The 26,543-nt window shown below is 41.2% G+C and overlaps 1 protein-coding gene across 1 annotated transcript in view; it reads left to right on the forward strand.

The window, feature by feature from the left end:
* Window positions 1-2,751: 2,751 nt before the first annotated feature.
* Window positions 2,752-26,543, forward strand: part of prkar1b (protein kinase, cAMP-dependent, regulatory, type I, beta) — a 158,436-nt gene continuing 134,644 nt past the window's right edge. Inside the window, exon 1 of the mRNA XM_063059355.1 lies at window positions 2,752-3,241. Within this exon, the coding sequence (XP_062915425.1) occupies window positions 3,074-3,241 (168 nt within the window). The 5' untranslated portion in view covers window positions 2,752-3,073. The remainder of the gene's footprint in view (window positions 3,242-26,543) is intronic.

A 26,543-nucleotide genomic window follows, 5' to 3' on the forward strand; every position in this document is an offset into this window, starting at 1 on the left:
TTAAATTTTAAATCATAAATAGAAAATAGAAAAATGGAAAGTAAGGTAGTGCAAAAAAACCGAGAGGCAGGTCCGGATATTTGGAGGGTACGGCCCAGATCCAGGTCAGGATCCGTTTATCAGTCTTATCACAGTTGGAAAGAAGCTGTTCCCAAATCTGGCTGTATGAGTCTTCAAGCTCCTGAGCCTTCTCCCGGAGGGAAGAGGGATGAAAGGTGTGTTGGCTGAGTGGGTCGTGTCCTTGATTATCCTGGCAGCACTGCTCTGACAGCGTGTGGTGTAAAGTGAGTCCAAGGATGGAAGATTGGTTTGTGTGATGTGCTGCGCCGTGTTCAGCTTCTTCCGGTCTTGGACAGGACAACTTCCATACCAGGTTGTGATGCACCCTAGAAGAATGCTTTCTACGGTGCATCTATAAAACTTAGTGAGAGTTTTAGGGGACAGACCAAATTTCTTCAGTTTCCTCAGAAAGTGAATTCATTGCCACAGACAGCCGTGGAGGCCAAGTCATTGTGTATATTTAAATTGGAGGTTGATAGGTTCTTGATTAGTCAGGGCATCAAAGGTTATGGGGAGAAGACAGGAAAATGAGATTGAGATGGATGATAAGTTCGCCATGATGGAATGGTGGAGCAGACTTGATGGTCCGAAAAGCCCAAGTCTTATGGTTTTACGGACTGCTGAGTTCCTTCAGTGGGTTGTTTAAGATCCCCTCGCCTATTTCTGTTGAGTTTCCATGTTGAGTCGCAATCTCTGACTGAATGCCGTCCTAGAGATGTCGTCATATCGGCTCCCATTTGCACCATCCTGTCCACATTCTCCACACTTTGCCTTCCTGCGACTGTCTGGAAGAGACACTGGTTAGATTCCTCAATCATTTCCATTTTTTAATGGGTAAAAGAAAATGTAAAATTTAACTTTTTGATTAATACTGAGCTTTATTTCCTCCCATGTTGTTTGCATTAGTGATTCTGAGGTTGACCTGCGATTTCTGGAGACTACAGGAAAATCTTGGATGACTGGGGAGGCTATTCATTTGGTAGGGATGAGTTTTCTCTGAAAATCAGTAAACTAGAAGTGGAAATATTATAAAATGGATTTGTAATTGGTTGATTAATTGCTGAGACAGCGAGTCCCATCTTTCTGGGAGAAAGGAGTTCACAAGGATTTTTTTTGGACGTGTTCCTTCTCGGTGAAATTAATCATGTTAAAAACGGGCTAATAAAGACATTTAAGAAACCCCGAAGAGTTCATGGATGATAGAAAAATGGAAGGTTTTGTGGGAGGGAAGAGTTAGATTGATATTGGAATAGGTATAAAGGACGGTACAACATAGTGGGCAGAAGGGCCTGTACAAAACTGTAACATTCAATGCTTGGTAACTATCAATGTCAAAGTGAAATTTATTATCAGGGGATCTACATGTTAGCCGGTCGGTGGTATAGTGGAATACGCACCGGATCTGGAGGCGAAAGGTCCCAGGTTTGAATCCGGCCGGCTTCTGCGGTGTTGAGCGTCGAGCAAACCGATCTCGTTAAACCGGACTAAAAGAGACGGCAAGGTTCCAGCCCAGTGCCCAACGAGGCGCGGAAAAGAACAAGCAGCGACGTTGTTAAGTGCTATCCCGAGATTCATTTTTCTTGCGGGCATTTACAGAAAAATAAAGAAATAGAATAGAAATTATAGACTATGCATAAAGAAAGACTGGTAAACTACCTGCAAAAAAAGGGACAAACTGCGAATTCCTACAAAAAATGTCATTTAGTAGAACTTAATAATAAATTTTCTTAGCACTCTGAACTTTGAACTTAATTAAAATACTGAGAACATGAATTGTAAAGTAGATCGTAGGATCAGTTCAGTGTTGGGGTGAGTGAAGTTGTCCACGCCGATGGTTGAGGGGTAATAACGGTTTCTGAGCTTGGTAGTGTGGGACCTTGGGCTCCTGTACCTCCTTCCCGATGGTAGTAATGAGAAGAGGGCATGTCTGGATGGAGAGGGTCCTTGATGACGGATGCTGTTTTCTTGTAGCAGCGCTCCTTGTAAATACGCTCAATGGTGGGAAGGGTTTTGCCTGTGATGGACTGGGCATATCCACAAACGAACCAACGGATAGAGAGAGAGTCGCGAGCGAAGGGCAAACCTTGCCAAATAAGGCCATGGAAGTAGATTTCGGGTTAGAATAACAACGGTTTTTAAAAGGATTTTATGCTTAGGATCTGATGCTCTCTCTTCGGGAGGGGGTCACAGAATAAAGGCCGTTGATTCACATTCTACTGCTTTATTTGGAGACGTTGATAGACAGAGACTGTCAATAATTTGACCGGCAGGGTCCCTGTATTGCAACAGTGGGAGATGTTTTAAGTACTTAATTGGCTGTGAAGTAGGTTGAGTCGTACATAAGGTCATTGGTATAAAGTGGACCATTTATTTCCGCTCTCTCATTTTCTCTCTCTCGGTACCCGCTATGCTTCCGGACCTACCGAGGTTTGTTTTACAACAGGGGAGGAAAAAAATGTATTCGTTCTATTTTAGATCTCCAGCATCCGGAAACAAGCCTGATTTCCGTTACTGTAAATCTCTCCGAAGCGTTTGCAGCACGGCGCTGCATTCCCCGCATCTTTGCGAGAGCTGGGCGCGCGCTTTGATGGACGGCGGCTTGAGTGCGCACGCGCGGCTCCGGGAAGGCCGGGCGCGCGACCCCTCTCTCTCTCTCTGCCCGTCGACTCGCTCGCGTGCTCGCGTGCCCGCGGGGGGGGGGGGGCGGGGCGCCGCGCCAAGGGAGCCGGAATGTCAGCTGGCGTCCGACTTGTTCTGTCTTTCCAAGGCCAATGGCGACCGCCGGCGGGCAATACCCACTGCTGCCATAACCACCCCCGAGCAGGGCACCCGACTGACAGCGACTCGCCCATCCCCTGGCATTGATCAGCGGCGTGGCCTCGCGTGCGCGTGCACGAGCGAGGGGCGCCAGGGAGCGGAGGAGGAGGAGGAGGAGGCAGCGAGGGGTTCGTGCAGAGACGAGTCATTCATTTGCATCTAATTCTCTTCTGTGATAATATAAACCGCATAAAAGATGGCGTCGTCGAATGTGGAGGAAGACGAGAGCCTGAAGGGATGCGAAGTTTATGTCCAGAAGCACAACATCCAGCAGATCCTGAAGGAATGTATTGTCAGCCTCTGCATCGCAAAACCTGAGCGCCCAATGAAGTTCCTGAAGGAGCATTTCGATAAGCTGGAAAAGGTAAAAACAACGGAAGCTGCCCGCCCCTTATATAGAAATGCAATTCTTAAAAATTATACATAGGGTAGGAATGATTCCTGGTTGCTTACATCTTGTTTTATATTCCACTGAGGGTTATTGTGATTTTTTTTGAGGTGACAAATCTTTGATGTATGGGTGGTCCATTGGCAATGTTGATGGGAAACCCACAGGTTGACTTATGAGGTTCAGCAAGCATCTTGACAACTGTGCATCAAGTGCATTCACACCAAATCAAAGCAAAGCCCACAAATGTGTGGCTAAATTGCAAGATCTTTTGCAATTGTAGTTGTAAAGCCCCATGGACTCTGTTTTTAGCTAGGCACACACTCAGTTCTGGCACTTGATGAATTATTATGACAAAATACTCTACTTTTTGCCCCTTATTGTGTAGCAATGTAAATTTGTTGTCACCTGCATGCTAGTTTTCAATTGCCTTGCTCATTCTGAAATTAGATTTTAGCTTCCCCTACCCTTGTGTCCATAGCATAACACATGATTGAAAGTGTGTCCCAGAGCATCAGATATTTAAAACATGTTCTTTTGGCATTAACAATTTGAGATTTAAGACTTGGTGCTTATACCTAGTGGTGCTTTGTACTTATCTGTGATGTAATCTACCGGCACTGAAATTCTCAGTTTAACATTGTGAACAAAATTATATTAGTTGTAGTATCTTCAAAAGAAGTAATGTATATGATTGGTAGAATAGTAGATCAGGTGGGGGTGTTAATTTTTTAAATTGTATAATGATTTGTGTTACTGTTATATGGCCACCTGAATTACTAGATTTTAAAAAAAACTTTATGATCAAGAGGTGTTTGCCAAGGGTATCCATGTGGTGTATCCTTCCTAATCTTTTAATAGTAAAATATTTTCTGTGCCAGATGGCTTTGCTTCTGGTCTGGAGGTAGTGTATTGGATTGAGCCACTGCTTAAACTATGATTCTGAAGCAGCGGTTCCCAACCCTTTTTATACCATGGACCATTACCACTTACCGAGAGTGTCTGTGGACCCCAGGTTGGGAACCCCTGTAGGAGTGGCAGGTGATGCAATTTAATCAGAATGAGCTCACTCTCTTCCATTAGAACCATTTTTTGTGAATGCCAGCAATTAAATGAATCTTAGTGTAGATATAAGTTTATGAGGTTATAAGAAGTATAGAGTAGGCAGACAGTATCTTTTTTTCCCAGTGTCCAAATGTCTAATACCACAGGACATGCATTTAAGGTGAGGGGGGGTAATTTCAAATGAGATGTAAAGGGCAAGTTATTTTACACCAAGTGTTGGGTGCCTGGAATGTGCTGCCTGGGATGGTGGTCGAGGCAGATACAATGCCTGTAGAAAAAAATTCACACTTCAACCGCCCCCCCATGTTTTATTGTTTTACAACATCGAATCACAATGGATTTAAATTGGCTTTTTTTGACATTGATCAACAGAAATAGACACTTTCCTGTCAAAGTGAAAGCAGATGTCTACAAAGTGATCTAAATTAATTAAAATATAAAACACAAAATAATTGCGTAAGTATTCACCTCCTTTAGTATGACAGACCAAATCATCACTGGTGCAGTCAGTTGGTTTTAGAAGTCACCTAACTAGGTAAATGGAGATCACTGTGTGGAGTCAAGGTGTTTCAATTGATTGTAGTAAAAATACACCTGTATTTGGAAGGTCCAACTGCTGGTGAGTCAGTATCCTGGCAAAAACTACACCACGAAGACAAAAGGACACTCAAAGCAACTCCATTGAAATGTTATTGAAAAAGACAAGTGAGGAGGTGAACACAAGAAAACTTCCAAGTCACTGAATATCCCTTGGAGTACACTTTTAAGTCATTCATCAAGAAATGGAAAGGATATGGCACAGCTGTAAATCTGCCTAGAGCAAGTCGTCCTCAAAACCTGAGTGACCGTGCAAGAAGGGGACTAGTGAGGGAGGCCACCAAGAGACCTATGACAACTCTGAAGGAATTACAAGCTTCAGTGACTGTGGGAGAGACTACGCATACAACAACTGTTGCCGGGGTGCTTCACCAGTCGCAGCTTTATGGGAGAGAGGAAAGAGAAAACCACTGTTGGGGGGAGAACATCTTACATGAAATTTCAGTGGAGTTTGCCTGAAGACGTGGGAGTCTCTGAAGTCAGCTGGAAGAAGGTTCTATGGTCTGATGAAACCAAAATTGAGCTTTTTGGCCATCAGACTAAACGCTATGTTTGGCGTAAGCCGAACACCACACATTATCAAAAACACACCATCCTTACCACCATGGTGGTGGCTGCATCATGCAGTAGGAATGCTTCACTGCAGCAGGCCCTGGAAGGTTTCTGAAGGTAGAAGGTAAAATGAATGCATCAAAATGCAGGGAAATCCTGGAGGAAAACCTGACACTTGGAGAAGATTTGTTTTTCAGCAAGACACTGAGCCCAAGCATAAAGCCAAAGCTACCCAGGAATTGCTTAAAAACAACAAAGTTAATGTCCTGGAGTCCAGACCTCAATCCAATGGAGAACTTGGACTGAAAAGGGCTGTTCACTCACGATCCCATGCAATCTGACAGAGCTTGAGCAGTTTTGTAAAGAAGAATGTGGAAAAATTGCGGTGTCCAGATGTGCAAAGCTGGTATAGACCTATCCACACAGACTCAAAGCTGTAATTGCTGCCAAAGGTGCATCTACTAAATACTGACTTGAAGGGGTGAACACTTGTGCAATCAATTATTTCGTGTTTTGTATTTGTAATGAATTTAGATCACTTTGTAGACATCTGTTTTCACTGACACGAAAGAGTCTTTTTCTGTCAAAGAAGCCAAATTAAATCTATTGTGATTCGATGTTGTAAGACAATAAAACATGAAAACTTACAAGGTGGGTGAATACTTTTTAGGGGCACTGTACATTAGGGACTTTTAAGACACATTTAGATAGGTACATGAATGTGAGGGATATGGACATTGTGTAGGCAGAAGAGATTAGTCAGCCATATGAAGAATTTAATTGGTTTGGCACAAGATTGTGGGCAGAAAGGCCTGTTGCTGTTCTATATAGTGACATGTATGTACTTTGATAATAAATCGGCTTTTAAGTTGGGGCAGCATGGTAGCGTAGTGATTAGCTCAATGCTTTACAGTACCAGTGATTTCACGGTGTAGCTGGTTCATTAGACTATCTGAAAATGATTGTAAAAACTGTCCATATGATTTTCTTGTAACTGGTATTTTTTTTAAAAAGTGTGATGAGTTCTACAAGCTATTTGAGCAACAGCCTGCCATAGTTACAAAGTTGTGCTTTAGAGACTTCTTGCTAGAAACAGCCATTACCAATCCATGGGGGCTTCTCTCTCACTGACAGGATAGATCCAACAAAGATGGTGTAGACACAGAGATTCTGCACAGGCTTGAGATCTCGAGCAACACACAAAATGCTGGAGGAAGTCATGCAGCCACTATGGAACGAAATGGACAGTATCCTTCATCAGGTCTGGGGGAGGAACTCAAGCTGGCAGGAAGTAAGCGAGAAATAGGGAGAGGATAGGTGGGTGGGATAGGGGAAATGATAGAGAATAATGTGAGAAACTGGGAGGAGATGGGTGGAAGAGGTAAAGGGCTGAAGAAGAAGGAATCTGAAAGAAGAGTACAGTAGGCCATGGAATATAGGAAAGCACAATAGCCAGGATCTCCACTTCCTATTCCCAGACTGACATGTCTGTCTATGGCCTCCCCTACTGCCATAATGAGGCAAGAGGTGGGTTGGACATGAAACATTTCATATTCTGACTTGGTAATCTGCAACCTAATGGCATGGACATCAATTTCTCTAACCTAGTAACTTCTCTCTCCCCCCTCCCCCCCGTTTTCCCTAATTCATGTGGCCTTCTCACCCCTTCTGTTCCCATATTTTGCCCCCCCCCCCCACCAGGACCTGCTTGTCAGCTCCCTCTGGCTCTCCACCTCTTTCCCTTCAGATGCTGCTTGACCAGAGTTTTTCCAGCACTTGTGTGTGTGTTGTCCAACCAAGATAGTGATCAATTGGTGGGCTGTTCCCTGGTTAGGAACACCCAACCTATGGATACCTGTACATATAAGTGAGGTCCCATAACATTCAAAAGCCAGACTAATGTACATATGTTTGATCCTACAAACAGAATTAGTTTTCTCTTTTCATCATAAGTAATAGTTTTTTTATCAGTTTTGTGTGCTTATGGTGCCATTCATTACTGTTCTGTGAGCTACCGTTACTATATCGAGTGCCTTTCGTATATTTCAAGTTCAAGTTTAATTGTCTTTCAACCACACACATGAACATAGCCAAGTGAAACAGTGTTCCTCTGGAGCCAAGGTGCAAAACACAGTACCAGCAGTCACACACACCGTACATAGAACATATAGTTATAATAGCAGAAAAAACAGGCACACAAAGTCTTTGAGAGTCGGAGCCTGTAGTTTGATGGTGCATGGGATGTTGTCCTGGAGCCACGTTTCTGCAAGAACAACTCGTCAGGCTAGTGCTACTGCAGACGAATGCAATGCAGCTTTTCTTTCCCCAAGGCTGGTTCGATGAAAGGCCCACAGAGGCCTCTGCTCTCTCCTCCATTGCCTCTGCCATCTCCTCTACTGGGCGGCTGCTTCTGGCAACCCTGTAGCATGAAGGCCTAGTCTGCGCAACAACCGAGGCAACGTAGTTCCCCACTATCGGTCTTGCAGATGAACCGGACTTGCATTATTTTGCATTACCAGTGTCCAACAGGGTCTTGCGATCACAGTTTTAAAAGAAAATGTCCAAGACACTCATTTGTGCCATTTATTGGACCGTGCACCACCTCCTCACATTGCCTCTGACACCTTCATCCCTGGATGGCTGTAGCAAGCAATGCAGTACACAACACTAAACGCAACAAGTCCAGCTTCATCACTGTCAAGCAACTCGCTGGTGGGGTAAGCTGGCAGTATTTGATGTTCTTAATAGCCAGCAGTGTTTTGTGATCGTATATATAGAACAAAACATGAAGGATGAACAATTACTCCTTTGTTTGGACCCAGAGAGGCCACTGTGACTGAGTGCACTGCCATCTTGGCAGAAGTCATCTACGGGCATGTATGGAAAAAAAAATTGAACCCAGTCAACAACTGAGTGCAGCCTGTACCTGCAGGAAGGAGCTGCTAATGGAACCCTCAAACTGGATTCCGGTCTAATGGCATCAAATCAGAAATGGCCAATTAAACCCACCACCAGATTAACCATTGCTGAATGGCAAGTGGTTATCAGCAAAATTCTCTGCTGAACAATGATTGGAAAAGTTATTGCAACCAGCAAGGACACAGAAAATACAGTTTGAACAGGAGACCTTGATGTCCTTTGCCAAGAGTGGCATGGTTGCATCACCATTACCAAGCTGGTTGGGTCTTGAAGAACAAAGCTTCAGACTGGATGAAAGAAACACAGAGAAACTGCTTGTTTCCTAAATATCCATGACAGCATTGGCCAGTGAGACCACTGCACAATCCTAGTGGTGAAGTTTTCATACCAAGGACATCTTGAAAGTGGGACAAGTTTGCTTCAAAACTGGATGTCTTTAAAGTGCTATGGGCATTCCACGGAGGAGAAATATATTCCACCACAAGCTATGCTTCATGATCTACATATCCCATGGTCCACAACTAAGATCAATCCAGGGGTACAACCATGGCCCAATGAAAGGACTCTTGGGGAGCAGCCACAGGCGTACCTTAAAAATAAGATTCCAGCCTGGGTGAGTTTGCAACACAAAACCACCTGAGTCTAAGCAGTATGCAGTAGAGAGAACCAAGTAATTATTAGATCAGGTCCAAGCTCTAGCCCTGCTGTGAATAGTGATGGTTAATTAAACAGCCGACGGAGCCTCCCTATCCTTAAGGATGACAGAATCTAGTATGTGAGTGCCAGAAGGTAATTTTGGCCAGTATTCATCCAGAAGTATTGAGGGGATGATCCATCCTGTCTCTTGCTGAGAAGTCCCATCATATAATCCAGTGTTTAGCCAATTGGATTCACTCTGACATCAAGAAATGGCTGAGTCCACTGGATAACTGCAGAGTTGAACTGTATCCTACCTGTTGTACTGAAGGATTGACTTCTTGCTAATTACACCTTGAGCCAACTATTCCTGTACATTTACAACAGTGGTATATTCTTGATAATAACTTCACAAGGTAACTTCATTCACCTTACTTCTGAACTGACTCCACAACCTATGGACTCGCTTTCAAGGAGCCTGCAACACATGTTCTCAATACTAAATGATTTTTTTTGTATTTGCATTTTGTCTTTAGCACATTGGCTGTTTGTCCATCTTTGCTTCTGTAGTTTTTCATTGATTCTTTTGTTATTCTTTGTTCTACTATGAATGCCAACAAGAAAATTAATCTCAGTAGTATATGGTGACATGTATGTACTTTGGTAATAAATTTACATTGAACTTTTGAACTTTGAGCAAAGTGGGAGCTTTCTCATGTCAAGCATAATAAATTCAATGCGGCTAAATTCAGTATCCTTGCCTCAGCAAGGACCTGGATCGAAGTAAGCTGCAGAGAGTTGTAAAATTGGTCTGCTCCATCATGGTCACTAACCTCCATAGCATCCAAGACATCTTTAAGTAGCAGTGCCTCAGAAAGGCAACATCTGTCATTAAGTATCCGCACCACTAAGGATATTCCTTCTTTTCATTGCTATGATCTGCAAGAACTGAAATTTTAAAAAAAAAGTAGTGAGGTAGTGTTCATGGGTTCAATGTCCATTCAGAAATCGGATGGCAGAGGAGAAGAAGCTGTTCCTGGATCACCTGAGTGTGTGCCTTCAGGCTTCTGTATGCCCTTCCTGATACGTCTGTAGAAATTTGTGAGTGTTTTTGGTGACATACCAAAATCTCCTCAAACTCCTAATGAAATATAGCCACTGTCTTCCTGCCTTTACAGTTGTATTCATATGTTGGAACCAGGTTAGGTTCTGGAGATATTATTTATCATAGTAAATATTTACTGTAATTCATTTTTTCCATATTATCATGTATTGCATTGTACTGCTCTGCAAAGTTAACAAATTTCACAATATATGTTGGTGATATTAAATCTGATTCTGATCTCGGCCCAACCATTTTTTCCCCTGGATATCAGCCAAGTGATGGAAATTGTCATTCCTCAGCGCTGTGAAGCAGCATATTTTCACCAATGCTCAGAGATTTGACAAGGGCCGTTCCTCTTCTAACCGCTCCAACCTTGGACAAAGAATTGAAAGCCAGTGGTGGCTTTTGATTCATAGTGCAGTGTTTGATCAGTTGTGATATGAAGGCCCTTGATAAAACAATAGTCAATGAGTATAAGGAGAAAAATATCCTTGGCCCAACCTTCTTCAGTTGCTTTATGAATGATCTATCTTCCGTTATAAAGACAAGTGGGTATGTGCATTCATCAATTCAATTCAAAAAAACTTTATTGTTATTCTAACCGTACATCAGCTCTGCAGGGCAGAATGAGACAGCGTTTCCCAGGAGCAGTGCAATCATAACATAACAAATGCAACACTAAATAATAAACATAACAATAAATAGTAAAACACAACAGCCACATGTCAGTTAAGATCAAGTTATAAGTGTCCAGTGCAGGTTAAAAGTGTCCAAATTAGAGTCAGGTAGAGCAGCTATTTAGCAGTCTGACTGCCTGTGGGAGGAAGCTGTTTAGTAGCCTTGTGGTTTTAGTTTTGATGCTCCTGTAACGTTTGCCTGATGGCAGAAGAACAAACAGTTCATGGAGAGGGTGTGAGGGGTCTTTAATGATGTACTGTGTCTTCTGGAGGCGTTGACTCTGAAAGAGGTCTTGGACAGAAGGTAGGGAGACCCCAGTAACCTTCTCTGCTCCCCTAACCACCCTCTGCAAGGCTTTTTTGTCGACAGCACTGCAGCTGGAGTACCGGGTTGTGATGCAAAAGGTCAGCACACTCTCAACCATGCCTCTGTAGAATGTAGTTCAGCAAACAATGTTCAATTCCATTCATAATTCAGGGTTAAACAGATTGAACACCTGCATACAGCACGAAGTGGAGAACATGAAGCATGTTCTGATAAGTTACAAAACAGATTTGTGCTAAGCAGATGCTAGACAATGGCCATCTCCAATAGGGAGAGAATCCACTTGCCCTTGTTTTCAGTGGCATAACCATTGCTGTCTTGCAAGTTATCAACAATTGGAGAATTACCATTAATCAGAAACTCATGTGGACCTGCCCACAAATATTGTGTTTACAAGGGCAGGCTAGAGGCTGACTTTCCTATAGTTTACTTGTCTCCTAAGTCTCCAAAGCTTCATTCCAACATGTCTAAGGCTCAAGTAAGAAACATGATGGAATGCTCTCGTGTTGACAGGATGACTAAAGTCCTTATTGCATTCAAGAAACTTAACACCATTCAGAACAAAGCAGGATGCCTGATTAAATCCTGTCTTCCACTTAACAGTTCCTTCCAGTATGGGTGCATTGTGTCTGTATTGTGTACCATCTGCAAACTGTTATTCGCTTGGGATCCTCAAGAGGATTTCCCATTTCCCAAACCTGAGTCATCTATCTACCACCAACAAGGAAAATGATATCAATGGCATGGAACTATAGTAAACTAAGAATTACTTTCCAAGTTGCATACTATTCTGACTGGGAAATATTGTCATTGCTTCAACATAACTGAGTCTGAGTGTAGAAGAATGAAGGGTAATTAAAATAATTGGTATAGATAGGATAAATGCAAGCAGGTTTTTTTCACTGAAGTTGGTTGAGACTAGAACTAGAAGTCAAGGGTGAAAGGTGAAATGTTTAAGAGGAATGTCTTCACTCAGATAGTGATGGAAGTTTGAAACAAGCTGCCAGTGGAAGTAAGTGGTGGATGTGGGTTCGATTTCAATATTTAAGATGGATTCGGATAGTTACATGGATGGGAGGGCTATGGTCTACATGTAGGTTGATGGGACGAGGCAAAATAATAGTTCTGCACAGAGTAGATGGGCCGAATGGCTCTTTCCTGTGCTTTATGACTCTATGACAACTACTTAAAAGTATTGTAGGAATACATTTTTATGAAGGCAGTTCAAGAAGGCAGCTCATCATCTTCCACATTGAAGTCTTACTATTGATGGGTAATAAATGCTGACATTGTGGATGATGTTTACATTCTTAAAAAACGAAGAATACTTTTTAAAATGGTCTGAGTTCCTTGGGGGGGGGGTCAAAGAATTCTTGCTTCCATTCGTTTCTGGAGTTTGACGTGGCTGAAGAGTCTTTTGCGGGATCTGTCACAAGTATGATGAATCGTGTTTGACAGAGAAGAGGGATGATGTACATCCCTTTCACTGTTTGTGAGTGGACTCCTCATGCTTGAGGTGCACTGTGTTTTTCTGAAAATGGAAAGTGACCCATGGATTCTAGGGTCTCTTTGTGGTTAGAAAGATTAATTCCCTAATTATAAGACCACTCTGAGCCAGAACTTAAGCCGATTGTATTTTTTAAAAAAAAAGTACAAAGAATACTTCATATAATGATCTTCTCAATGATCCAGCAATTTCATGGAAATTGAGAATAATCACTATTATGTGTAAAGCAGAGCCAAGTAGGTATATTGTGATACCCTTTCAGAGGGTATTGAATAAGATATGAAGACTTAAACATTACTGTACATGTTCATTAAATACACTTAAAGGCTAATGAAAAGAGTATAATGTATTATAAATTGGGGATTATTAATGTTATCCTTGATGAAAATAAATTGAAATTGTGATGCACAAATTTTTGAACAAAACTTCAAAACAGGCTTTTATCATGTTTGCTTTAGCGTAATGAAGAATTTACCCTTTCAAATTCTACAAAGTGCATCCTTTTTTGTTGCTGTTTCTAGACATTAAAAATAGCATGTAGTATGATCATTTGGTTGAGTATGATCTCCTAAGGAATTATGTAGTGGTGAGTCCTCCGGTAGCTGTAGAGGTTGATCTGGGATCCATATATTCTGTGCATGTAAAATGAGGAAGTGGATAGTGAAGACTATGGGTGAAAAATAAGTTTAGTTTGAAAAAAATAAGGATTGAAATGGGATATTACACAAGGATCAGTGTAAGCTTCCTGATCCTTGTGTAATATTGTAGGGCAATCTCAATATGACTAGTTACTGTCCTATTCATTTAGTCTGAATCACCAACACAGCGCTGGAAGATGTCATCAAAAATATAGAGAGCTTCCTCAGCTCAAACCAAAGGTTATGTGATTGCACTTACGCTAGTTTGGCTGTATGTTCTAATGCAATGCTAGGTTCAGATAGGGTTGGGATGAATACCTTGGAACTCCTCATCTAACAGAACACCTTTTTGAAACAAAACATTGGTGGAGTCTAACATCATATTAACAAGAACAATTAGAAATGGGGGAATAGATGCTGGGTTTCTCAGCAACATTCATAATCATTAAGTAAATGGAAAAAATAAAGCATTCCAGTATAAGTGCTACTAATAATTTTCTGCATTACGAACTAGTTTCAAATTCAGATGTTGTGATCTTGGAATGTGCTAGATAGTCTCTTCCTGAGGTAAGGGGCCTTTTCTTTATTTGCCAAGCTTTGTTTTCTAAACACAGCAGCTGACACTTCTAAAGATGAAAGGTGCAAACACGAGGAAATCTGCAGATGCTGGAAATTCAAGCAACACACAAAAAAATGCTGGTGAATGCAGCAGGCCAGGCAGCATTTTTTGTGTGTGTTGCTTAAAGATCAAAGGGTTGTTTTGGAATGAGATAAACTTCCAACTAGTATTCTTTGTTTAGCTTGTTGTAAGGGGAACTAGTCTTCAGTAGTTCATATAAATGGCACACAATAATCAATTTGAAGTTGAAAGGACAGCTTTGCAAGCAGATGCATTGTGTATAAAATGTAGGATGTTGGGTCACAGCACCTGAACTGGCTTCTCAGGAGTTGCAGTGTAAGATGATGGGTTATTTAATTGGGCTTGTCCCAAACCAGACAATGCTGGCTAATTTATTTAGTTGAAGGAAGCTTGCAGACCAGATGGGTAATATAAATTAACTTAACAAATGGCTGATCTGTTGATAGTAGGGAAGTTCGTATGCTCGAAGAGCCAGATTACAGCATTAATTGTGGGTTCCTGGGGATCTATGCCTCCAAGAAGCTTTTGGACCATTTGTGTAAATCAAAAAGGGTATCTGAGGAATTATATGTGTGTGAAGTAACCCAAGTGGCAGAAAAATAGTATAAATGTCGGCAGTTCAGGCTTATTAGGAATGGTTAAAGAGTATCAAGAAGAATGATAGAAAGATGGGGTGACTGGAATCTATTCCTCTAGCTTCAATTTCTGTGATGGATGATTTACTTATGTGCATTGTTGGTATGTCTTGTGTCTATGACATACATCTATATGTCTTACAGGAATTGTACTTGTCTGTCGGAAATCCTCTGCGGTTTAGAAGTAGGTTTAATTTGGAATTTTTTAGATAGAAAATCCTCTGAGTTTTAAATGTGTTTTAAGAGTTTTGTCTGGATTTAAACATGTATCACTAAAAATAAATGAACTGTGTTTAAACTAAAGCAACACACATCAAAGTTGCTGGTGAACGCAGCAGGCCAGGCAGCATCTCTAGGAAGAGGTACAGTTGACGTTTCAGGCCGAGACCCTTCGTCAGGACTAATTCCTCGAGTTTGTGTGTTTAAACTACTTTGTTAGCTGGAAGTATCCCTTCTTTGGTAGGGAGGGGAGGACCCACTGCTCAAATAGTGGGTATAGGCAGCTTAATTTGTCATGGAGGATAAACAAAGAAGCGTTCTAGAGTAGGTAGTTACAGTATAACCTCCCTTTAGTGGGGGTACCCATAGCTATTTTTTATCTGATGGGGCTTATGATCTTCATTTGAGTTTGGAAGTTCACAGTCAGCAAACCCAATATCATCACAGGAAGAACAGTGATATCTGTTCCATATGTAAATATGAATTCGCAGTAACAGTAGTGTAAATAAGTCAGATTCTGAGCAGGTAGAAATGAGAGAAATTAGTGCAGTGATATTAGTGAAGCCCGATTGCTGTCACTTTCCAGATGCTTCCTTCCACGAACTGCTCTATCCATTGAATACAACAGGATAGGACTATAAAAGAACAGAAGCAATGTTCCTTACTTCTGAAAGTTCTATCTGTTCTTTAATACCTTTGAATACCAGAGTACTATACACTCCAGGAAACCACTGCGTTTGTGAGGGGTTGTGAGGCTGTGTGGGTACAGGGTACGTTCTTAGAAAACGTTCTGCTTACATTTTCCGTAATGTGATCTTGTGCCTTCCGTGTATGTGTCAAAAAAGCTAATTGAAAGAAAGTACATTTTATTTGCTTTTTCACAAATTCTGTGGGTATTAATTTTATTATGCATCTCCAAATTTTGGATAGTGATTTGTGAATTTGGTAAGGGTGAATTTACATAGCTAATATGGCTGTAAAATGGCAGTTGCCTGTCGTGTCAGTCCACCACTGCCAAAATCCCAAAGGTGCTGGATTATCAGTGTTTTATTGTCTTTCTTCCCATTGGATTGTCTTGAAGTTGCAATTTGGTTGAGGAGCTCAGGACATTGAATGTACATCTCTCTTAATAGTCTTCCAGAGAAAGTCTATTGTGTGCATGTTTTCAAATATAGCCATTATAACACATTGCTCTTCTTGCCAAGACCTGTATATTTATTTATTATAGCATTAATTCAGCTCCAGTCCTGGCACAGTGGTGCTGCAGTTAGTGCATCTTGTGTTCAAATTTCACCTCTGCTGTTGCCTGTACACTTTACATGTTCTCCCTATGATTTGTGGATTTCAGTGGGTGTTCTGATTTCAAGTTTATTGTCATCTGCCTGTACACATATACAACCAAATGAAACAATGTTCCTCTGGACCACAGTGCACCCACAAAACGTGTATCACACATAGCACATAAAACAAAATGTTGCCATAAATAAGTTAATAAAGTATAATTCAAAATGTCAAGCAGTAGTAAATCAACGCAACTGAAATTGCTGTGTTGTCTAGAAGGTGTTTCACCACTCATCTGAGAGACTTGTTCAGTTCTAATCCATGGTGGGTAGTTTTCCTGCTTATAAACTCTAAGTTGTTCAAAGGTATACTAATCACATGAGGGTCGAAGAGTCATAGAGGTAATAAGAGGGTCATTAGTCTTTGCATGAATGGAGGTGTGAACTTTTGTGGAGATGCCGTGTAGAGATGTTAGGATTCCATTGCAAGTATCTGATAGGTTGTGTTGTACCCTGCCCCCTCTGTTCAGGGATGGGTTGACAAAGATGGCTTCTTTAACCCCTCTTTCAAACCATCTGTCCTCTCTGCCCAAAATCTGCTCATTGTTATCATCAAAGGAATGTCCCTTGTCCTTTAGGTGTAGATATACAGCTGAGCTTTGAGCTGAGGTGTCAGCCCTCCTTATGTTAGGCCATCCATTTGTGAAGTGGTTGCTTTGTCTCACTGTTATACAGATCTCTGCAGTTCTCATTCCATTGGATAGCATATACGATATTGCTGTGTTTATGTTTGGGCGTAGGATCCTTCGGGTGGACGAGTTTCTGTCTGAGAGTGTTTGTACGTTTGAAAAAAACGTGTCTGTCTGTTGGGCTGACGTCCCTGCTGGTTTTTGTTGCTGTCTTGATGAGGGTCCAGTCAGGGTAGCCTCAAGCTTTCAAGGCTTCTTTTAAATACTTGAGCTCCTCGTCTTTAGCTGTAATGTTGGTGGGCATGTTCTCGGCACAACGATATAATGTTCTGATAACCCCAATGTATGTTCTATCTTCTAGCCAGCACAGCAAATCTGGTTGCCTTGATTTACTACTGCTTGATATACAATGACTTGGATGCCTGAGAACCTTCATAGACATAATTCAAAATGAATGCTCACTGTCCTAGTGACAAGACCTCAATGGTGGCATTAGCTTTACAGCCTGAGGTAGTCCGAGGCCTGATGCTCCTGTACCTCTTTCCTGACCATAGTGGGTTAAAGAGATTGCGGGATGGGTGATAGGAATCCTGAACAGTGCTTTGTGCCCTTTGTCTACAGTGCTGCCGGTAAATGACACAAATGGAGTAAGGGAAAACTCAGTGGTTTTTACCGTCTCTGTAGGGTCTTGCGCTCTGATGCCTTTCAGCTTCTGTACCGCACTATAATGTGCTCCTATCCCAAAGATATGCTGGTTGTTACGTTGCTGTTCATTTAATTGGCTATTTTAAATTTACCCGTAGTATATTGGCGTCATTCTCCAGTGGGGTGTTTATGGTCATGTGAGAGAAAATGTCACGAGGAAGCAAGTGCAGAAATAGAATTGTATAAAGGGGGAGAATATTGTAGAGTGTCTTCATTTTTAATATTCTTATGCAATGTTAATGCTCTGTCAATTTTCAGTTGAAGTATTCAAAGAGACTATCACAAACACAAGAAAATCTGCAGATGCTGGAAATCCAAAGCAACACCCACAAAATGCTGGAGGAACTCAACAGTTAAGGCAGCATCTATGGAAAAGAGTAAACAGTTGATGTTTTGGACTGAGGCACTTCATCAGGACTGGGGGAAAAAAAAAGATGAGAAGTTAGACTTCTTGTGTTTATCTTTCCTAGTCCTGATGAAGGGTCTCAGCCCAAAATGTTGACTGTTTACTCTTTTCCATAGATGCTGTTTGGCCTGCTGAGTTCATCCAGCAGTTTGTGTATGTTACAGAAAGACACTGGTTCACTTGCAAATATATAGGTATTAAGCAATAAGTGTAATTAAAATATTTATGACAGCATTTTTTAAGAAAAGGTTTAGCTTGTACTTCGCGGTAATTTAAAAGTTAGCTTAATCCAAGTCATCACACAACTTCGTATTCCTTCAGAGAGCATTTCTTTTGGCAATCAATTGTGGCTGCTATCTTTTTCCTTGCTCAAATTGGCAATACTTACAAAATGCTGGAGGACCTTAGCAGGCCAGGCAGTGTCTATGGAAAAGAGTAAACAGTCCAGATTTTTAGCTGAGACCCTTTATCAGTATGAAGGGTCTTGACCCGAAATGTTGACTCTTTACTCTTTTTCATAGATGCTGCCTGGCCTGCTGAATTCCTCCAGCATTTTGTGTGTTGTTTGAATTTCCAGCATCTGCAGATTTTCTTTTCTTCCCTTTGGCGACTTGTATTTATAAATAACTGAACTGAAAGAATTCTGGTTGTGATTTTAAAAGCTGGAGCTAGCTCCAAAGGCCGATTGGAAATTTTTTAATCATTGAAACTCTGCCTGCAAACTAAATATATATCAAATGTACATATTTCATATTTTCATTCAGTATTTTAAAAGAATTCTGTTTATAACTTTCAAGCTACTTACAATGATAATTCCATTTATTTCTGGGATGTACTAATCAATGGCATTTCACTGGTGAAAATAGCTTAGAAAGCATCCTTTCTGGATACATCATGGTGTGGTATGGCAACTACTCTGCCCATGACCGCAACAAACTTAGGGGTGTGGACACATCATTACATCACAGAAACCAGCCTCCCCTTTGTAGACTGTGCCTACACGGCTGCCTCAGTAAAATAAACAGCATAATAAAAGACCCCACTCACTCTGTACATTTTCTCTTCTCCTTTCCCATTAGACAGAAAACACAAAAGCCCGAAAACAAGTGCCACCAGGCTCGGGCAGCTTGTACCCCACTGATAGAGTATTGAAGGTTTCCCTCATACGATAAGATAGACTCTTGACCTCATGATCTACTTTGTTATAATCTTGTACCTTAGTGTTTACCTGTATTGCGCTTTCTTTTACTGACTTCATTAAAACCTGTGTGGATGAGCGTGTGCCTACAAAGACTTACTGTACTGTCGCAAACCAAAATCCGTGGATGAACCAGGAGGTACATCGTCTGCTGAAGGCTAAATCTGTGGTATTCAACACTAGCGACCCAGGCCTGTCCTGGACCAGAAAACCAGGTATGATTTGCGGAGGGCTGTTTCAAGGGTGAAGAGACAACTTTGAATGAGGTTGGAGACAACAGTGGGTGCACAGCAACTCTGGCAGGGTCTGCAAGACATTACTTCCTACAAAGTGAAATCCAATAGCATGAATGGTAGCGATGCTTCACTACCAGATGAACTCATTGCATTCTATGCCTGCTTTGAAAGGGAGAACACAACTACAGCTGTGAAGATCCCTGCAGCACCTGATGATGTTGTGATCTCCGTCTCAGAGGCCGATGTTAGGCTGTCTTTAAAGAGAGTGAACCCTTGGTAAGCGGAAGGTCCCGATGGAGTACCTGGTGAGGCTCTGAAAACCTATGCCAACCAACTAGCGGGAGTATTCAAGGACATTTTCAACCTCTCACTGCTAAAGGCAGAAGTTCCCACTTGCTTCAAAAAGGCAACAATTATACCAGTGCCTAAGGAAAATAATGCGAGCTGCCTTAATGACTATCGCCCGGTAGCACTCACATCAACAGTGATGAAATGCTTTGAGAGGTTGGTCATGACTCGACTGAACTTCTGCCTCAGCAAGGACCTGGACCCATTGGAATTTGCTCAGTGGCTCTCCACACGGCTTTAGACCACCTGGACAACACAAACACCTATGTCAGGATGCTGTTCATCGACTTTAGCTCAGCATTTAATACCATCATTCCCACAATCCTGACTGAGAAGTTGCAGAACCTGGGCCTCTGTGCCTCCCTCTGCAATTGGATCCTCGACTTCCTAACTGGAAGATCACAATCTATGCAGATTGGTGATAACATACCCTCCTCGCTGGCAATCAACACTGGTGCATCTCAGAGGTGTGTACTTAGCCCACTGCTCTACTGACTATATACGCATGACTGTGTGGCTAGGCATAGCTCAGGTACCATCTATAAATTTGCTGATGATACAACCATTGTTGGTAGAATCTCAGGTGGTGACAAGAGGGCGTACAGGAGTGAGGTATGCCAACTAATGGAGTTGTGCTGCAGCAACAAACTGGCACTCAACGTCAGTAAGACGAAAGAGCTGATTGTGGACTTTAGGACGGGTAAGAGGAAGGAACACGTACCAATCCTTGTAGAGGGATTAGAGGTGGAGAGAGTGAGCAGTTTCAAGTTCCTGGGTGTCAAGATCTCGGAGGATCTAACCTGGTCCCAACATATCGATGTAGTTATAAAGAAGGCAAGACAGCGACTATACTTCATTAGGAGTTTGAAGAGATTTGGCATATCAGCAAGTACACTCAAAAACCTCTATACGTACCATGGAGAGCATTTTGACAGACTGCATCATTGTTTGGTATGGGCGGGGGGTGGTCTACTGCACAGGACCGAAAGAAGCTGCAGAGGCTTGTAAATCTAGTCAGCTCCATCTTGGGTATTAGCCGATAAAGTCCTCAGGACATCTTTAGGGAGTGGTGTTTCAGAAAGGTAGCGTCCATTATTAAGGACCTCCAGCACCCAGGGCATGCCCTTTTCTCACTGTTACCATCAGGTAGGAGGTACAGAAGCCTGAAGGCCCACACTCAGCGATTCAGAAACAGCTTATTCCCCTCTGCCATCCAATTCCTAAATGGACATTGAATCCTTGCACACTACCTCACTTTTTTTAAAAATGTGCAGTATCTCAGTTTTTTGCATGTTTTTAAAATATCTATTCAATATACATATACTGTAATTGATTTACTTGTTTATTATTTTAATTTTATTTATTATTAGTATTTTCTCTTCTAGTTTATGTATTGCATTGAACTGCTGCTGCTAAGTTAACATGTTTCACGTCACATGCCGGTGATAATAAACTTGATTCTGATTCTTTGTTACGTGTTGCACTTTATTCTCCATTTGAATCGGCAGATAAAAGGCAAACTGAAAATCTGGTTGAGTGGTGCCAATAACCTCTCACTCAACAGCAAAACTAAGGAGCTGATTATTGACTAAAGGAGGAGGAAGCTGAATGTCCATGAGCCAGTCCTCATTAGAGTAACAGAGGTGGAGAGGATCAGTAGCTTTAAGTTCCTTGCCAAAATTTTAGCTAGTTGTGTGGCGCTACAGTAACATCCTTGCACTCATTGTCAGTAAGACCAAAGAATTGATTGTGAAGTTCAGAAAGGGTAGGATGAGGGAACACAAACCAATGCTCAGAGGAGAGAGAGAGAGAGAGAGAGAGAGAGAGAGAGAGAGAGAGAGAGAGAGAGAGACCTAACTGAACCCAACATATCGATGGAGCTATCAAAAAGGCAAGACAGAGGCTATGTTTTATTAGGAGTTTGAGGATACTTGGATGTTTTAGTTGACAAACCACACTACTGCAGATGTACCATGGAGAGTATTCTGATTGGATGCATCACAGCTTTGGGGGGGGTGCTACTGCACAGGATCAAAGTAAGCTGCAGAGTTGTAAAATTAGTTAGCTCCAACATGGGTACTAGCCTCCGTAGTATCCGAGACACCTTCAAAGAGTGGTGCCTCGGAAAGGCAACATCCTTCGTTAAGGACCCACCACCACCCAGGATGTGCCCTTTTCTTATTGTTACCATCAGGAAGGAGATACAGAAGCCTGAAGAGACACACTCAGTGAATCAGGAACAGCTTCTTCCCTTCTGCCACTTGATTTCTAAATGGGCATTGAACCCATGAACACTATCTCACTACATTTTTGTTTCTGTTTTTGCACTGCTTATTTAATTTAACCATTTAATATACATATGTACTGTAATTCAGTTTTTTTTCTGTTTATCATTTATTGTACTGCTCCTGCAAAGTTAACAAATGTCACGACCACTGCCGGTGATATTAAAGCTGATTCTGATTCTGAGGATCTGTCTTGGGACCAGCACATCCATGGCGAGGCAGCATCTTTACTCACTTAGAAGTTTGCGTCGATTCAGTTTGTCACCTAAGACTAACAGATGTGTAGGTGCACAATGGAGAGTATCCTAACCATTGGCATCATGGCCTGGTATGGAAACACCAATGCCCAGGAATGGAAAAGGTTGCAGAAAGTGGTGGATATAGCCCAGTCTATCACACTTTATTAATAAAATTAAAAACCTCTTTTAATCCAAAAAATTGCATCAGTAGATGTGAAACATTTAAGATGATGATTCAGATTCCAGACACTTTGTCAGAGGAATAATTCAGTTTTAAATTGCAGACAATGGGGAGAAGGCTGGAAAAGGCAAGAGGAATAGGTAAGGACAAGGTTGCTGTGGCATGTCCAGTGAGATGGGGATATGCCTGTCCTAGCGTGTGAAGTCATTGGGCAGGTGAGATCACAGTGAGATCCAATGGCTAGGAAGCTGATCTTGTAACACTTTGTGGAGAGCGAAGAGCATGACAAGAAGACGTCACGGTCATCCACTGCGACCAAGGAAGACCTTAGTTTGTGACGATTACTCGTACCACTGGATTCGGACTTCTGTGGTTGAGTGAGTGGCATTATCCCAATGCAACGGCTTTTCCATTTTTAAAAACTCTCACTCTCCTACACAGGTCTCCAGTCACTGTTAGATATGGTGGACAACCAACATTGAAGATCCAGAGAGAAATAAACTATTACAAGTGGTCGGAGGAAGAGATGGATGGAAATCCTGTTAGAGAGAGGAGCCAAGATTCTTAAGGCTGGCAACCCTGGAAGAGAAGTGCAGCAAATTCAATAGTAATTGAATATTCAAGAAAAGCAATCTAAGCTCCTGTATTTGAAATGTATCATGTGAATTATTCCTTTCATAGCTTCATCAGGTTATTAATAAAGACCGCAAGCTCTAAGAAATATCTCTTGTCAGACTCCATCTCATTATCAGCATGCAGAATTGCCACTATTAAGAAGTACTTTTTGTACAAGTAATTCTCTGTTCACCCATTGATCTGTATGCCGTGTGACCTTCCTTTTCTGGGTTTGACGTCATCTTGTGAGATTTCTACAAAGCAACTTTGTAATCTTAAACAAGAGAAAATTTGCAGATGCTGGCAATCCAAGCAACACACGCACAATGCTGGAGGAACTCAGCAGGCCAGGCAGCATCTTTGGGGGGGCGGGGGAGATAAAAGTACAGTCGATGTTTCAGGCTGAGACCTGCCAAAGAGTCTCGGCCTGAAATGTCGACTGTACTTTTTTCCATAGATTGGGTGATCATTGGGAATCTCATTGAAACCTGGTCGCTTTTCTTTACAAAAACAACAACTTGTGTATACACGTACTTCATAAGTTTAAATCTTGATGACTGTTGTAAATATTTGTATTACATTCGTGACTTTCCTGAACCCAACGCTATTAGCTCGGGTCATTGGAGTTAAATTCTGATGCTACTCGTAAGGAGTTTGTATGTACCTCCCTGTGAGCATGTGGATTTCCTCCAGGTGCTCTGGTTTTTCCCACTTTCCAAAAGATTTATCGGTTGGTAGGTTCATTTGTCACTGTAGATTATCACGTGATTAGGCTAGAGTTGGGGGTTGTTAGGTGGTATAGATAGTTCTGTTGTAAGGGCCTATTCTCCACTGCATCTCTAAATAAATAAAATAAAAATAAATAATACAGGTTAAAAATGCGAACAGCATGTTAAAACCTTGAACAAAGTTTCCTGGCTTTAAATGATTTTCTTTAAGGGTTTTTTTTAAGCTTGTTATTTAAAGTTTCAAGGAACACTGTAAAATCTCTTCACATTTTACCTTTGAAAGGCTTTTAATTATTTGTTTGGAGGCTTTCTATTTTTAAGTGGATTGGGTACTTCCAAGGAATCTGATGCATACTTTAAGTATTAAATGTGCAGTTAACATAATCATTCACTCAAAAGTCAATTTTTTGTCTGGAGAAGAATTATTTTAATGTTTGGCGAGGAAATTGAGCATGAAGGGCCTTGTGTCCAAAAGTGAATTTTTCTTAAGTGCTCCACTGAAATACAAAGTCAAAGAAATTGTTCTGGCTGCTGTACAAAGGAAAGACAGAAATACAAGGGAGAATTAGTTTTATTAAAGTCTTATTTTGATCAGATGTTTTTTGTATTATGTAGTTGGTGACGATGCAAATGTGAAAAGTGTTTCCCCTTTATGCATTACAGTATCCAGTCAATTGATTTCTGCTGTCATGGATTAGGCAATATGATCTAAAATAACTTGTTAATCAAATGGAATCTCAATCCTTGTACTTGTACAATATCTAAAAACTGTTACAACCAGGAGGTGCATACTGTGGATGTTGAGCCATATGTACAGTGCTCCCAAGTTCTGATAATTAAGTGTGAAATTATAGTATCTGATCTGAATTGTTTGACCTTGGTTCGGGTTAAAGTGACTTGATTTTATTGTTACAGTGCTAAAAGTGTAAGAGGGCAGCTGAAGTACTAAATTTTTTCATTTCGCCTTGTTACATCTTCCAAATCTCTCGAGGTGATACATGTCAGGTGAATCAATGCAAGCACAGTTTACACTGAGAAGGACTCCAGTCATTTTGTGCTGTTGAACAAAGTCAAGATAGGATCAGTTTATCTACTTTTATTGAGGAGGATTACTGAATTTGATGGCAATAATCTCTGAATAATTGCCATTGGATATTTCGATGCTTCAATGGCTGATTTAATGTATTTTACAGATCTTTCATTAGTGCACGCTGGCATTCAACAGTGAAATGAAATATGTATTTGTCTTAATTATTCTTGGTAGAGGCTTGAACCCATAACGTTTTGATTTGAGTACCAATTTAGTTCACTATACAAAATGTTGACTGATGTTTCTCTTGTCATTGTGTCGAATGTGGATGCCCTTTAATGGCTGAATGGAGCCCATAATCCTTCAGTGTCCAACTTCACAGACAATGGTGAGCTTTAAAGGGCTGCTGGCACCTTTAAGTATGCTGCTCAAGTATAATCAGCACCTACGGGAGAAAAATATAGATTTTGAGGAAAATTTTGATGACTTATTTGCATGATTTCCCATGTGAATCTAGACTTGTAGTAATAGCTTATTTGTATCCAGACTTCCAGTGACACTAAGAATGAATGTTTGATCGTTTATTCTCAAAATATGTATTTTAGGCACAGTGTAAAGATGAAGGAAATAATTCCTTTTAACTCCCTGAAATTGGAGTGCAGATACAGGTAAGTAGCTTGATCGCAACCTGCTTTGCTAATGTGGATTTTATTATTTCTAAATCCAGGGCAACTGTGCAATTGCTCGACTAATTTTGAAGAATTGTAAATGGTTTTCTCTTTTAAAAATTGTCCAAAAATGTGTTTAGAATTGCAAAAAAAAAGTGTCAAGCCCCTGAGAAAGACGGTTTCTAACCCAATACCATTGGAGTTGGATTTGTGCCTAGGATGCTCAAGGGTGGAGGTTTGCATGTTCAAGATCAACGAAGGCTTACATTTTTATTTAGGCTTTGAGGTTTGTCTTTGATTTAACCAGTGCCAGATTTGCCTATGAAATCAATTTTGGAAGAATGCTTTAACCACACTTCAGAACACCTGTTTCATTGATGTTGCATGCTTGCTGGTTTATAATCTAGTACATCAGATTGGCAAAATAAGCAGCTTCAGATTACAAGGACTTTGCTTTAGTACAGAGATGAGGAATTTCTTTAGCCAGAGGGTGGTGAATCTGTGGAATTCTTTGCTACCGACAGCAGTGGAGGCAGAGTAATTGGGTGTATTTGAAATGGAAGTTGGTGGGTTCTTGATGAGTAAGGGCATCAAATGTTATTTGGAGAAGGCTGGAGAATTGAGTTGAGAGGATAATAAATCAGCTATGATGGAATGGCAGAGCAGAATTGTTGGGCCGAATGACCTAAAACTCCATGTCTTATTTTCTTGTGTCTCGTAGTCAAAAGGAAATGTGAAATAGCTGCCAAAGAGCCATATTGAGAAGAATATGGTTAATTTTAACTTAAGCTAAATACATTTATGAGTTGTTTTTACTCCTAAACCCCCACATATTTTCAGAAGTACAATTTGAATTAATGAGCTTGTGGGAAATTATTTGCTGAGCTCCAACATTAAATATTTCATTTATAATTACTTAGTGATACAGTGCAGAGTAGGCCCTTTTAGTCTTTCAAGCCAAGCTCCCTGAGCAACCTACGACAAGCCTGATTAACCCTAACCTAATCATGGGATAATTTACAATGACCAATTAACCTACCAGCTGGCCGGTGGTGTAGTGGCATCCGTACCGGACTTTGAGGCGAGTGGTCCTGGGTTTGAATCTGGCCGGCTGCTTGCATGCTTTCGATCAGTTGAGCATCAAGCTAGCAACTC

This window comes from Mobula hypostoma, chromosome 9 (assembly GCF_963921235.1).
Source record: "Mobula hypostoma chromosome 9, sMobHyp1.1, whole genome shotgun sequence".
NCBI classification, from domain to species: Eukaryota; Metazoa; Chordata; class Chondrichthyes; order Myliobatiformes; family Myliobatidae; genus Mobula; species Mobula hypostoma.